This window comes from Petaurus breviceps, unplaced genomic scaffold, assembly GCF_028583685.1.
Source record: "Petaurus breviceps papuanus isolate PSGF00001 unplaced genomic scaffold, PetGlider_PUasm1.0 174, whole genome shotgun sequence".
Lineage (NCBI taxonomy): Eukaryota > Metazoa > Chordata > Mammalia > Diprotodontia > Petauridae > Petaurus > Petaurus breviceps.
The window spans coordinates 10,050,717-10,065,951 of NW_027185761.1; the positions used below are offsets into that span (position 1 = coordinate 10,050,717).

At 39.0% G+C, this 15,235-nt stretch overlaps 1 protein-coding gene across 1 annotated transcript in view; it reads left to right on the plus strand.

Annotated features, from left to right (window-relative positions):
• EGFR (epidermal growth factor receptor) overlaps positions 1–15,235 on the plus strand; it is an 84,810-nt gene that overhangs the window by 24,150 nt on the left and 45,425 nt on the right. The window contains exons 11-16 of the mRNA XM_069083732.1: positions 3,484–3,574; positions 4,820–4,977; positions 9,006–9,044; positions 10,941–11,082; positions 12,189–12,311; positions 13,183–13,281. Coding sequence (XP_068939833.1) covers positions 3,484–3,574; positions 4,820–4,977; positions 9,006–9,044; positions 10,941–11,082; positions 12,189–12,311; positions 13,183–13,281 — 652 coding nt within the window. The remainder of the gene's footprint in view (positions 1–3,483; positions 3,575–4,819; positions 4,978–9,005; positions 9,045–10,940; positions 11,083–12,188; positions 12,312–13,182; positions 13,282–15,235) is intronic.

A 15,235-nucleotide genomic window follows, 5' to 3' on the forward strand; every position in this document is an offset into this window, starting at 1 on the left:
GTAAAGTCCTAGAACGAATGTCGAGAACTATCTTTGATGTCAGCACATTCCCCCATGCCTTCCTTGGCTTAAGAAATCAAAATTAGGAAAGTTCATGCCCCCTGTTTGCTAAACCCTGGGTTTTCCTTGTGCCTTGAGAAACTGACATCCTATAAAGTCCCAATCACATAAATTATCATCCTTATTCATTTCTTTGTGCTAAGGCCCAAAGAGTTATTTATCCTGACTCAGGACTCTGTTAAATAATTGTACTTGTGATGCAGAACAAAATGTTCTGCAAATACCACAGGATCATGTTTCCTCACTTAGCCAGTCCTCTGAAGAAGATGTATTCTTCAGGCATTGGCTTCATCTTTCAGGATGTTCCACTTCCCCCCTAAAGGAGCAGCTCTGTTTTTCATTCATTACTTCTCAAGACCTGCTTCCTTTAAACTTCTGGTTTTTGTTTCATCCTTCTCAAATGCAATTGCCCACCTCCAAATTTGTATCAATTTGCAAGGCTTGGGGCAGTGGGGTTAACTACCTGTGGGCATTAACTTTCTGGGTATATATTTGCTCAACACCAAAACAGCTGCTTAATTTGGTCATCACTATACAGGTATCAACTATATAAATTTGGGGTTGGGTTTTCTGCAAAATAAATCAGTGTATGTGGATTCAAGGAATTTGCAGGGAAATTGTAGTGACACTATAGCTTAGTGAATTTGGTATCCAGATACATGTGTTGGGGATTTATCTTTGTGGAGGGTGCTGGGACCTTCGTCTGACAAAGGAGAGAACATGCTTCCCTCCCCTATTGTCCAAAGAGTCTTAGATCTCCATCACATACACAAAAAGGTTCATTTTAAGGCAAGACCCTGTGTAAGTTATCTCAAAAAAAGAAAATTTTATGCTACTTCTAACGTCCATTTCCAACCCATTACAATGTTTAGTATCCCTCATTATTTCCTTTCTCTGTGTTTCAGATCCCTCCTCAATAAAATGAGGACTTTGGACCAGATAATCTATTTTTGACATTGTTATTCTTTGGAATTCTTTTTTTTTTATGAAGCAATTGGGGTTAAGTAACTTGCTCAAGGTTACACGGCCAGTTATTTTTTGTGTGGTTGCTAAGTATCTGAGGCTGGAACCGATCCCGGGTCTCCCGACGCCGGGGCCAGTGCTCTTACTCACTGCACCACCTGGCCACCTCTGGAATTCTTTTTTTAAAAATGTTTATTCTAAACCTCTTATTCCATCGTAAAACCATTTATTACTATTCTACCTTCAACAGAAAAAAATATAGCCATAGGCTCTAAAGTAGAAAGGAATTTGAGAGATGATCTATACCCAAGCTTCTCTTCTTAAAGATGAGAAAAATAGTTCATGTGGACCTGAAATGACTTTTTTAATGTAACACAACTACTAAATATCACAACAGGAATGTAAAACATAACTTATCATCTTCTGAATGATTATGCTTCATCTGTTTGAAGAGAAGCCTCATGCTAGAGTGGACAGTGGTCCAATTTTAAAGTCAGGAAGACATAGCATCAATCCTGACTGCCACATAATAGTCATATGAACTTGAAGGAATTGCTTTGCTTTTCAGGATTTCGGGTATTCTCTAAGAGTTGAATCCATAGTGGGAGGTAGGATACTGCCATCCCTCCCCCAAGAAAAAAAATGAAGACAATTATTTTCACCCCAAGATTTTAAATACTGGCGTGGAGTATAGAATAACGCTATAGAGTCTGTTTCTATATGTCTGCATCTATACCTTATAGTCCAGTCTGGATTATCTGAATTTCCTTGATAAATCAGAGTGATGCTGATCTCAGTTATGAAAGGATTCACAGATAAAGGCAGCAAGCATATGGAGCCAATTAGTATCAAAGCCATGTATGCTTTTCATATTTAATATGCTTTCCCAAAGATGCCACATCTTCCCCAAATATCTATACAAATTCTCTTTCTTGTTGCTTCTGCTCTATGCCTGGAATACTCTGAGAAAAGCAAAAATGCAACTCTGAATTAGAAAGACATTTGACTAAGAAACAACACACCTACTAATACTGTGGGAACCTTGGAATTGACTCAACATAATGTTTAACAGCTTTTGGATTAATCCAAATGGAAGTCCAAGAGGCAATTTTGAAGTTGAAATGGAGAAAATGGGGGTCAGAGGCATAACTAGATATAAATAAAGTACAGAGCTCAAGAAGATGGAATTAAATCATGGAGAAGACTTGGTATTCCTAGGTAGGAATTTAAGAAGGTAGAGACTCCAACCTTCTTCTCCAAGATTTTGTCAGGTCTGGACATCATGTGATCAAGCTGATGTCTCCTATCTTAAATCACACTCAGACTGTGGGAGGTGGTCAGAAAACAAAGATGAGTTCTCCAAGATTCATTGGGCTGGGATTACTAGCCTTGCTTGCAGAAACAACTATGCTCAATTGGTATATTGTTAAGTGTTAACATCAAGGAAGGAATGTTTGCACAACCACATTGGCATGTATAAATACTTCCAGCACAATTCTTATTAAGGAAACATAGTAACCAAGGCTAATTAAATAACATTTGTGGTATCCTAACTAGAAGCTTTCATATTAGTGTATAGCAACTTAACATTCAGTAGCTGATACCTTTGCAAGAAATTTCCCTTGTCAAGTGCTTACAATAAGAGATGGATTTGGGTGTTAAATTATGAGGGAGATTTGATTTAATGAATACCAGTTGCCTCAAATGAAAGTGCTTCCTTGCAATCTGAACCATCTGTGCCAAATTTACATGTTTAAGCATTTATTGTGTGCTGCCTAAAGCAAAGACATGGACTTAATCAGCATTCACATTTCACTTTTCTTAACATCTGTCATTATCATTGCATCTTTTGAATCGGACATCAACTTTTTCCTCAACTGGCATTACAACTTACTTGAAAAAATTCTCTAAGTAAAGCCTTAGGGGTGATGGGGTTTGGGGGGGAGGGAAGGAATCTGATTCACATCCATAGCTCATTAATAACCCTCCACTAATTAATTAATACACCTCACTTGGCTTTCTCCTTATTCTACAGTTAGCATTTCCCTACCTGTAACTTTCAAAGTTTGTAATCTCATTAAGAAGTTACTTAAGACTTCTCTTGGTTCATTTTGAAAAGCATGCCTCTGAGAAATGTAGAAAAGATGTTTTATTATAATTCATTATTATGCTTCTCTCTAGCACAAAGGTATCTATGGGACCAGGTGATAAGTGTGTAGTCAATAAATCTGTACCAATAATAAGTCATCTTTATTTTTTTTTCTGGGGTTACACCTGTTTGACCACAAATCAATGCCACTAAGTTTGACTATTTCTATGTCGGGTCACATAGGGATATCTGTCTTGCACATATTTGTAAACCTGCTATCTGAGCCAGTCTGAAACTTTATTGGGTAAAAAAAGACCCTTCCAGGATGCCAGTTAGTACTGATCGGTTTTCTTCATTTCTTCTTCTCCCAGAGAGCCAAGGGAGTATATGGAGAATCTAAAATGTCTGCAGTGCCACCCTGAGTGTCTGCCTCAGGTGATGAATCAAACCTGCACAGGACCGGTAAGGAGCATTCTGATACCCTAGATCACAAGGGGCCAACACCACCTGAATAAGGATCTAACCTTTTTCTCTATTTACTCAGAGAGTACATTGTCATAACCCATAACTTCTAGAGAGGTTGCTGCAGAATAGCTGGGAATCATCCCCTGGAAGTCTCATAGTAAAGTATCCTAGGTAGTACAATTTCACTTGCATTCACCTTTTAATATACTTATTCTCCCCTCTGGGCCTAATTCCAAGCCAATGCTTATGTAATAAGCATACACCCAGCACTATGTTACGTGATGCAGATTCCTCTACTCACTTCCTACTGAGGAAGTCGCAGGGCTTGGCCTGTTAATTGTATTAGTGATTCATATTCTTCTCTTGTTCAGAAATATTCTGGGTGATTCAATTTAGGACTGACACTGGAGAACTTCCAGAGGAGAGCAACCAGGATTGTTTCCATGGCATTAGGTCCATGCCTTCTGAGGACTGATTGAAAGACCTGGGCATATTAAGCCTTATGTAGAGAAGTCTCCTTGGATAGGGGGAAGCAGAGGAGGACGCACAATAGTGATGTTCAAGAATTATAGAGAAAGGATTTTACTTATTCTATTTGATTCTCCCCAGTCCCCAGGGGAATGTTTAGGGTAAGTTTAGGCTTAATGCAAGGGGAAACTCACTATTAGAACTGCCCCCAGGGGCGGCCAGGTAGCACAGCGAGTAAGAGCACCGGCCCCAGTGTCGGGATGACCTGGGGGATAGAATCCGGGCTCAGACACTTAGCACCCACCCAGAAACACCTGGCCATGTAACCTTGAGCAAGTTACTTAACCCTGATCGCTTTAAAAAAAAAAAAAAAGAAGTGCCCCAGATTGAAATGACCTGACTTGAGGTGGTAAGCTTCCCCTCATTGAATGTCTAACTAGGGATGGGGAACCTGCAGCCTTGAGACCACATGGCCTCAAAGCAAAGGCAAAATAAAATGAAGGATTTAGGATTAGGATTTAGAAACTGAAGGGAGTTTAGCAATCATCTAATCTGACCTCTTCATTTTAAAGATGAGGGAGAAATCAAGTGGCTTGCTCCCTGAGTTTTGCATGGCAGAGAGATCTTCCCGTGGTACCCCATTGACTCAATATCTCGGTTGGAATGTCTGGCTTCCTTATTTCTTCCTTCTTAGGATAAAAATACAAAGTTGAAGAAAACATTTGCTACCTTAAAGGATAAGAAGGCTTATAAATTTACTCTGTTTTCTTCTAGGGTCCAGACAAATGTGTACAGTGTGCTCACTATATAGATGGTCCACACTGTGTCAAGACTTGCCCAGCTGGAATCATGGGAGAAAATGATACCTTGGTCTGGAAATATGCTGATGCAAATAAGGTTTGCCAACGATGCCATCCCAATTGTACCTATGGGTAAGTAAAACCTTTAGCTATCTAGAAAATAATGTAAAATTACAAACTGATTTCTCTGAAAGCAACTGACAAGAAGGTAAGGCTGCATCAACATGGACCATCTTTCTGCCACAATAACACGACAAGGTAGTCGAACTAGTTCCTGTTTGTTGGTCTGGTTTCATGGGCTCTACACTTGACTATCTTAGTGGCTGGGTCGGCTTATGATTTAATATAATATAAATGCAAAAATCTCACTGGAAGGATTTTTTTCTGGCAGGACCAATGGCATAGGAAGATAAGCTCAGTACTAGTACAGGCTACGTTGGTCATAACAGCAAGTGTTCGTAGGGCCTAGGAGTAGTTATCCAATTTTTTCATATTGAATGTTGGTATTTTCCCATAAAAGGCTTGTTCTATTCAGCAGCCCTGTTTCTAGTTTGATTAAAGAAAACAGAGCTAAGTTCAGAGGATCCTCATAGTTTAAGGTTCAAGAAATGTAAATTATCAGTCACCCAACATTTTTGAGACTTTTCCAAACCTTCCTAAGTCAGAGTGAATATGTCATGATGAAAGTGAACACCACTAACCAGGAAACTAAGGCTCTTGTAGTCTTTCTAACGCCTATTAACATTTTTCATTGTCATCATCATATCATTAAAAATCCTACCCAACATCTCCCGCCTGCTTTCTCTGAAGTCCAGAGTTTCCAATTAGTCTTATTATTAGGAAACATATCTTTTTGACAGTTGATCAGAAACCCTATCTCCTCACACTAAAGGCAACACGTCTATAACTAAAAATAATTCGGAATTTTGACACGTCTGTGATTTCATGGGTTTGGACACCTACTCCCTGCACTGGTGAGATCACCTATATCATCCCCCTCTGTGTTCACGGGCTCCAGTAAATTCTCCATATATGATCCATCTAGCATACTGGAAATTCTCCTCAGGGTCTTAATATTCTAAGATACTAGTGTAGCATGAAACAGCAGAATGAGCACTGGATTTGGAGATAAAAATCTGGGTTCAAATCCTAGCTGTGCCGTGATCTATCTGTGTGATTTTGAACAAGCCATTTCTATTCTCAGGGGCTCAGTTTCCCCATCTGTAAAGCAGAGGGCTTGGACTAGATGACCTCACATGTCCTTTTTTTTTTTTGGCTTTTTGGAGGGCAATTAGGGTTAAGTGACTTGCCCAAGGTCACATGGCTAGTAAGAGTTAAGTGTCTGAGGCTGCTTTTGAACTCAGGTCCTCCTGACTTCAGGGCCAGTGCTCTATTCACTGTGCCACCTAGCTACCACTACACGTCCCTTTCAATTCTAAATTTGTGCTCCTATTCTAAGGATAGAATGGGATACTTTAGCAAATGTTTTGCTAAAATGTGTCATTGTTACAGGATGGCTAAGTGGTGCAGGGGAAAGAGTATGGGGAATGGCATCAGGAAGACTCATCTTCCCAAGTTCAAGTCTGGCTTAAGATACTGACTAGCTGCATGACTCTAGGCAAGTCATTGATGTCTGCCTTATTTTCCTCCTCTGTAAAATGAGCTAGAGAAGGAAATGGCAAAACACTCCAGTATCTTTGCCAAGAAAACCCCAAATGGGGTGACCAAGCATTGGACACAACTGAAAAATGACTGAATAACAATCTCTTAACTCTCCCCCTCCCTCTGCAACTTCCTTCCTTTTCTAGTCACACGTGTGCTCAGTGAAGTATTTGAAAGCACTTCCTGTGTAAGAGTCATCAAAGGCAATAATACTCCGCAGCCCACTTACACCCACCATGTCTCTAGCAATTACCCTTTGGAGTCCTTGCAGTTTGGATTCTTTGATAGCAATGCCCCACAAGTAGTCAAATAGAATTACCAAAAAAAAATGGTATTTTTTTTTAAGTGTGTTTTTATATCATTAAGCAGCTTGGGAATTACTGAAAGTACTGGTTGGTTGACTGAGTACAATTCAACCTCATCTCCTTTAATTCTGGGCCTGGCCAATTGTCCATCCTTCGTCCTTGTTTGGCTCAGCCTAACCTTCTACTCAAGAGGGGTAGGAAGCAGATCTTCACTAAATATGGTATTGGGGGTTCCCCTCCTCCAATATATCTGTGACATTTGCTTACACAATTAACATTTAGAATGATCATCTCAGGAGAAAAGAGTCTTCAATAGACAGGATGCTAACAGGTTATAATACCAGTGGCTGAGGGGACATGTTAATGCGATTAAGCCTTTAAACTTTTATACTAGTTTCTATTTTCTGCACTTCTCTTCTCCTGGGACCACAAATCACTTTAACCTCATGTGGCAAAGGTGCTGAGTAAGGAGTATGAAAAGAAATACTGCTCTGCAATTAATAATGCTTGGCCTTATCGCCGATGGCTTGGTCCCACAAATTTTGTGGCTATGGGTTTATAAATTCTGCCATTAATTCAACTAAGCACCCAGGAGGAATTTTCAGTAGTTGGAACTTGGATCTTCATTTTCCTTTGGCATTGAGACAATGAATGAAAAGTAGAGGTCATGGGAAGGTCTTGGGAAGCTTAGGAAATTATAAAAAGATAGTTTCTCATTTTGATCAGGGTTTGCAGTAACCTATGCTATCACAATTTGCTTCAACTCCAAAAGGCCATAAATTAGATTGAAACTGACCAGCTAAATTAGATTCAGATTAATAATTATGGAGAAAGTTAATTTTAAAAAGCTTGATAGTAATGAAAAAATTGATCAGTCTACTTGTGGCGGGGACGGTGAGAGGAGGTAATAGTTGAGGAAGAAAGGGGTCCAGACCAATTATTTCATCAGAGCAGAAAACTGTTGCTGTAGAATCCTCCACTGATTCACTTCTGTATCGCACCTATAATTTATTCTTAGTGAGACTTGTCTGGAGGCACTGAGAAGTGAAGGGACTTGCTCACAGCCAGGCAGGGTCTGTGACCATTATTCCTGAACTTCAGCCAAGTCTCTATTCACTTATCTGAGTCTATACGAACAAGTTCTGACACAAGTTGATAGACAGCTTTGTGACCATGACTGTGCATCAGGGAACATTGTAACCTCTAAAGAATCCAAAGTGCATGGGGCGTCTAGATGGCGCAGTGAGTAGAGCACAGGCCCTGGAGCCAGGAGGACCTGAGTTCGGATTCGACCTCAGACACTTAACATATACACACAAAAACTAGCCATGTGACCTTGGGTAAGTTACTTAACCCCAATTGCCTTCCAAAAAGCAAAAAAAAAAAATCCAAAGTGCATATTAAGTCAACAAGTATTTACTGAGTACCTACTATGTACTAGGCATTGTATTAAGGACTGGGCATAAAGGGCACCATGCTGGGGATAAGGAGGCTACCATATATTTCTAATGATATCTTGCATGCAGAAATTAGTGGAAAGCATTTCACCAAAGACACGTATGATGGGAAAAAGATGAGCCTGCCATTTAGTAAGTATTGGCAATAACAGTAGACAACTGGGCTATTGCCTAATTACCATTCAAAATGTAAAAGGTTCAGAGGAAGAAACAGGAGTTGGTTCTCATATTTACATCACTTGAATTTTCTTAGCTTCACTGACCTAAATTAAAATGAAAATTAGGGGCCAGGCATCCAGATGTTCTCTACATACAGTGCAACACATCTGGAAATATCTGCAAGAGCAATTGCATTTTTCCCTTTCCATCTGGACAGTAGCCATTCATATATAAAGTCCTACCCACAGACATACAGACTACTGTGAGACACATGCTCCTATGGGGCATTCCTCTATTCAGTAATTTAAAGCAAACATATTTAAAATATTCCTCCAACTTGGGTCATGCCATTAACACAATTATCAGAGAAAATACATGAAACTTACTTGGAAAATTTTAAAGAACAATGTAAATGTCAGTTTGGGGGTTTAATATATTTTGTCACATAGGCTGATCAGATTAAAAGGAAGAAATTAGAATTCATCTGTGACCAATAGGATGTTGACTTTGGTTAATTTTTTAAGGTGTGGTAGCTGATATTGGTTTGTTTTTGTTTTTTCTTTCCTTCCTTCTGCAGGTGTGAAGGTCCGGGTCTTGAAGGCTGTCCCACACCTGGGTAAGTATTGCAGGCATACATCTACTGATTCATTAGTCAGTCAGTCATTTAATATGAGTCAGATACTGTGCTAAACACTAGGGATACAAAGAGAGACTAAAAAAAGAATTCTTTACCTTCAAGGAGCTAATTTTTCAAGCGGAAGGACAACATGTAAGTAACTAGGTAATTACAAGTTATACATAGAATTATATGGAAGGTCATCTAAGAGGGAAGTGGTGAAAGACCAGTGGTTATAAAACCTGTTAGAATATTGTTGTGGTAGTCCTAGGTCAGAGGTGGTCAGGGCCCTTTCTGTGTGAGTTTTAGGCCCTACTAGCAAAGACTGTGTCAACCACCATCATATTTCTGGCTTTGCGTTTATGCTCTCCATTTCACTCATGGAAATACTATCAACATAATCCTTAAATTATTGTAGATACTTTAAAGTAATAACTAAGGTTTCAATCAGTCTAAATTTAGCCTCCGCTAATCCAGACCTGTTTCTCTGATGAATTTGAACTAATGAACTTTGGTCAAATCTGGTCTCCTTTAAGATTTGACCTCCTCATGTGGGAAAATTGGAACACTAATGCACTGTTGGTGGAATTGTGAACTGATGCAACCATTTTGGAGAGCAGTTTGGAACTATACCTAATGGGCTATAAAACTGTGCATGTCCTCCCACGATACCACTATTAGGTCTATTCTGAAGAGACCATAAAAAAGGGAAAAGAATCCACATGTACAAAAATGTTTATAGCAGCTCTTTTTGTGGCGACAAAGAACTAGAAATTGAGGGGATATTCATCAATTGGGGAATGGCTGAACAAGTTGTGGTACATGAATGTAATGGAATACTATTGTTCTATAAGAAATAATGAACAGGTGGATTTCAGAAAAACCTGGAAACACTTACATGCTGAGTGAAATGAACAGAACTAGGAGAACATTGTGCACAGTAACGACAACATTGTGCGATGACCTACTATGATAGACTTAGCTCTTCTCAGCAATACAATGATCCAAGACAATTCCAAAAGACTCATGATGGGATGGAAAATGCTATCCACATCCAGAGAAAGAACCATAGAGTCTAAATGGAGATCGAAGCAGACTATTTTCACTTTGTTTTTTTGTTTTTTCCTTCTCATAGTTTTTCCTTTTTGTTCTGATTCTTCTTTAACAACATGATTTAATGTCAAAACATGTTTAACATGATTATACATGGTTAATCTATATCAGATTGCTTGCTCTCTTGGGGAAAGGGGAGGGAAGGGAAGGAAGGGAGGAGAAAAATGTAGAGCTCAATCTTGCAAAAATCAATGTCGAAAATTATCTTTATATGTAATTGGAAAAAAAAATACTATTAAGTGCAAAAAAAAAAATTTACCTTCTCCTTCTCATGGGACAGATGACTTGTCAATGCTATTCGTTTGCCCTTCTCTGTGATTTTGAGGCAAGAGCAAGACACTGTCTTGTTCTTTTCTTCACTCATTCATCACTTCCTTCTTTACCTTAACCTGTTTCTCAGTCCTGACACTGATCCGTTTTATGTGTTTCCTGTTGTTTTATTCTACCTTCTTATTCCACACCAGCTTTTCTTTTCACTTTAGATGTCATATAGCCTCCTGCTTTTGCTGTTTCTAGGCTTAATTGTATCCTATCCCATTTCCTTCAGAAGGAATTAAGGCAGTTACTTCCTATGCTTTTCATTCTCAGGTGGTGGTATGTAGCATTTATAGGCTGGGGGGTTTTGTCTTTGATGAGGATTTTTGGCAGTGGGGTAGAGGGGAAGGGGAACTTGAGGTGCTCATTTTTAATAGCCCTTATGCCAAAACACAAGAAATATACTCAATCTTATTTCATTGATAAGCCTATCAAACATGCTTTCCTCTTTTTCCTTCTCCTTTCCAGCCCCAAGATTTCTTCCATTGCCACTGGAATTGTAGGTGGCTTTCTATTACTGATAGTGTTGAGTCTTGGCATTGGACTCTTCATTCGAAGGCGCCATATTGTCCGTAAACGCACATTACGCAGGCTGCTGCAAGAAAGGGAGGTAAGAGGCCAGTATTCCATCTATCCTGGTTGAGAATTTCTTATGGAACTGATTAGACTTGTATAATATCGTAGAAAGTGCTCTAATTCCAGAGTCATGGGACCTGGTTCAACTTCCACCTCTGATTCAAGTGATGAGTGAAGCCAAGTTTAGTTAAGCTGGTCCTCAGGTCATTGATATACAGTCCACCCCTGGACCTCTTCTTGAAGGCTTGTTGGCCAAAGCTTTTATGATACTAGAGACCCAGAGTTGTCTCCATACCGTGACGAGGCATCAGCGCAGGACTTTATTTAAGGAAATATGATATCATGAATGGAAAATACATATGTTACAACAAGCTTCATGTGTATGGTGCTATACTTGGAATTATAAGTCAACTCATGCCAGTAACTATTAACCACCTACTGTGTACTCAATACTATGCTGGACTGTGTGATGTATAGAGTTCAAGAAGTTTAATACAGTCCTTGATAGTAAAGGCAGGAGGAAATCACAACTTCCACCAACTATTGCCAGACCACAATGCCAGTAGAGAGAACTGAGTTGGTTTCAAATCCTGCCTCTGAAGCTTACTTACTTATGTGACATTGGCCAAGGCAATTAAACCCCTAGACCTCAGGTTCTCATATGTAAAATGAGAGGGTTGACCGAGATGCCCTCTGAGTCCCCTTCTACTCATAATCCCATTATACCATCAAGATGGCCCCTGCCTAGATATGTTCTTCACCAAATGTCTTCAGCTCTTGCCTGAGAGGAATTTTACCTTCCATGGAAACACATCTCCAATATTATAACCAAAGTGATGGGATAAAAGGATTCACTTAATGAAATACTGGTTCTATAGCCAACGTTGGATCATTATATAATCCACAAAGCAAGCAATGCTTACATGTGAATTGCTGCTATCTTCAGTTACCCTTCATGTTCTTTTGGAGAAAGTACTTCAAATTTTCTGGTAATTAATTGAGATTAAATAAGAACCACACACAGCCGTTCATTAATATTTGACCTCTATGGATGTTTATGCTCTGATCTTCTGGTTTTCACTGTCCCTATGTATCATTCACAGCATTTTCAACAGGTCCTCTCATTTTTTTTCTTAATAGCTAGTTGAGCCTCTCACCCCCAGTGGAGAAGCTCCCAACCAGGCTCTTTTACGGATCCTGAAGGAGACAGAATTTAAAAAGATCAAAGTCCTTGGCTCTGGAGCTTTTGGCACAGTGTATAAGGTAAGATGATCTTGATACATAGTCATAGGGTGGATATGATTGGTCTGACACATGGACTGTGGATAGGGATACATAGATATGTGAGAGGTGTCAAGTACCACGAGCAAAGTTAACAGAAAAGTGTATTGTAGGTATTATTTTTGCTTATTTTTACCACATGTTGTTTGCTGCATCAAAGACTTCTAAAGTCTTCCTCAGACGGCTAAAGCTTTTGTAGCTTCTGTGGCAGATCAATGGCCCTAGGAACAACATGTGCTGTGGACCCCACACATTCTGTCATGAAAAGTTACCTGTTTTTAAATGAGGAAGTGAATATGAATAAAGCATGAAAAGAGAACATTTCTTTAAGTCCCATATTTGTTTCTCAAAAGTTCTAGGTCTACTGTTACACGTTAGCTTCATGACTACCATATCCTTTATCTAGGTAAACGTACTCATGCAATATAGCCTACGTTCTAAACAGTTCACAAGAAATCATAGTCCTCATCAGGCCTCCTTGGCAGGCAGTGACTTAGATGGGAGTTTATTGTTTTTAAATATTTATTTTTATTATGAACTTGACCAAAATCAACAAGCATGAACATATCTGCACACAAAGAACAGAATGTATGGATTGTACATGTTTCCATAGATCTCTAGTGTATATAGCTTGTATGGTTTTTTTTTTAATGTAAATTAAATTTAACATATAAGTTCCATTATACAGGCCTGATTGATCTATAGTTCCTTCTGAACTTTCTTCTGCTATCTGCTATGGATCTATATGGGGTGTATTTTCAATAATTCACAATTCAAAGTAGCAAGGATGGCATTTCATATCTTGTTTTGATATGAACCCTTCTAGCTAATAACCTCATCATTCTTATTGCAGGGACTGTGGATTCCAGAAGGAGAGAAGGTGAAGATTCCTGTCGCCATTAAAGAGTTAAGAGAGGCTACTTCTCCGAAAGCCAATAAGGAAATTCTTGATGTGAGTTTTCCTCTTCAGTCTATTGACAGAAATCTTCATATACCTCATATTTCAAATAACTTGGGGATTTGGCTGCAAGAGTCCCTCTTCTTGATGCAAGCACACTGAAATGTGCTTTATCTTTATTTCACTTAAGCTTTTTCTCCAGGACTCCTTTCTGAACATTCATTTTACCTGGTTCTTCTCTCTGCTATAGTTGGGATGAAGTGGAGTGAATGAAACCCACTCCCAAAGTGTGTCCTAAAGTCTTATCTGGCTCAGAGAAAAAGGTTTCAGAATTCCAGAATTTTAGGTTAAATATTGAGACGCATAAAACAAAATATCTTCAAGTCAAAAACTTTTTGAGTAGTTTAATTAAAGTGCTTTTTGCATTTAAGCTAAATGCAAATGCCCCAAATGCTTGCTGATTTTTTAAAATGCATTGCATTTTGCCCACTATAGAAGCAACTATGCTCCACCATTCCCTGTCCTCTCTGAAAGAAAAAAACAATTTTGAAGTCAACTCTCAGTTTTCTCTATGTTGCTTGTTTATTTTGTGGCATTTCCAACCCTGACAGCTTCTTCTCACACTTTGCCATGTTCCCAGGTCTCATTTTATGGCTGTCACTCTGTATATGCTCAGGAAATGCAAGCTCATTTAACATTAGCCTAAGCAAAACATAATTAGGAAGATAAGCCTGTTGGAGTTGAGGGGAACAAAGAAAAAAGATTATAGAGTAAAAATACCTGGAACCTGTCCCAAAGCTAAATGTGGATATTTGGGATTTTCGACACAATTGCATATCAAGGGTAATTCATAGTGGAAGGAGACCTACATCAAATGAGGCAAAATGTGAGAAGCATACTGTAATCCTAAAATGCTTCACAAATGTGATCCTCATAGTTCTCCCTATAAAGTAAACAGGGGAGGCATTATTATCATGTTTTATATGAGGACATGGAAGCCATTGAGGTTAAGTGACTTGCCCAAGGTCACACAATTAATAACTATAATAGGTGGTATTTATATGGCTCTTTAAGATTTGCAAAACATTTTAGAAATGTTATCTCAGGGGGCGGCCAGGTAGCACAGGCTAAGTGCACCGGCTCCAGTGTCGGAATGACCTGGGGATCAAATCCGGGCTCAGATACTTAGCACCACACCCAGAAATAACTGGCCGTGTAACCTTGAGCAAGTTACTTAATCCCGATTGCTTTAAAAAAAAAAAAAGAAATATCTCATTTTATTCTCAGAACAATTTTGTTGGGTGGATTCTATTATTATTTCTGTTTCATAGATGAAAAAACTGAAAGGAGGTAGAGAGTGTGACTTATACAACTAGTAAGTATTTAAGGCTGGATTTGACCTCAGATGTTTCAGACTCAATCTACCCTGCCACCTCACTGCCTGAGATACAATTTCTAATTTAGCATTCTTTCTGATACACATACTGAACAAATAAGAAAAAAACTCAGACGTTCCTATTGCCAAAGCTCTAAAAACCTGGTTTGTGTTGAAAGTTGGTCACAGAAGTCAGATGATTTTTTTCCCCTTGTTGGGATCCAATGCACAGCATGAAAACACAACAAGAAAAAAACGGAACTTAGAGATGATTGTAATGTATATTGACATGATGCATCCCTCTGTGGCCAAGTAAAACACCTTCTCTGCATTTCACACCTGAATTAATTAACTCTGTGAACCCCTCCCTGCTTTTATATGCTTCTTTGGTGGAATCCTTCTGGATACAAGATGCTACACTAATCAGTTTGGCATCATTGAAATTAATTATAGATTTATCAAATAAATACATGTCCCATTTTAATGATTTACAAGCAAAACCACACCACCTACCTCAAAACAAGCCATGGTGAGGAGCGTTTACTGGTGAGTGTCAGCTGAGCGCAGGATGAGAGCAGAGGGGACAAACACATGGTGTTTTTCATGTACTGGCTCTGGCCCCCTCTCCTAACT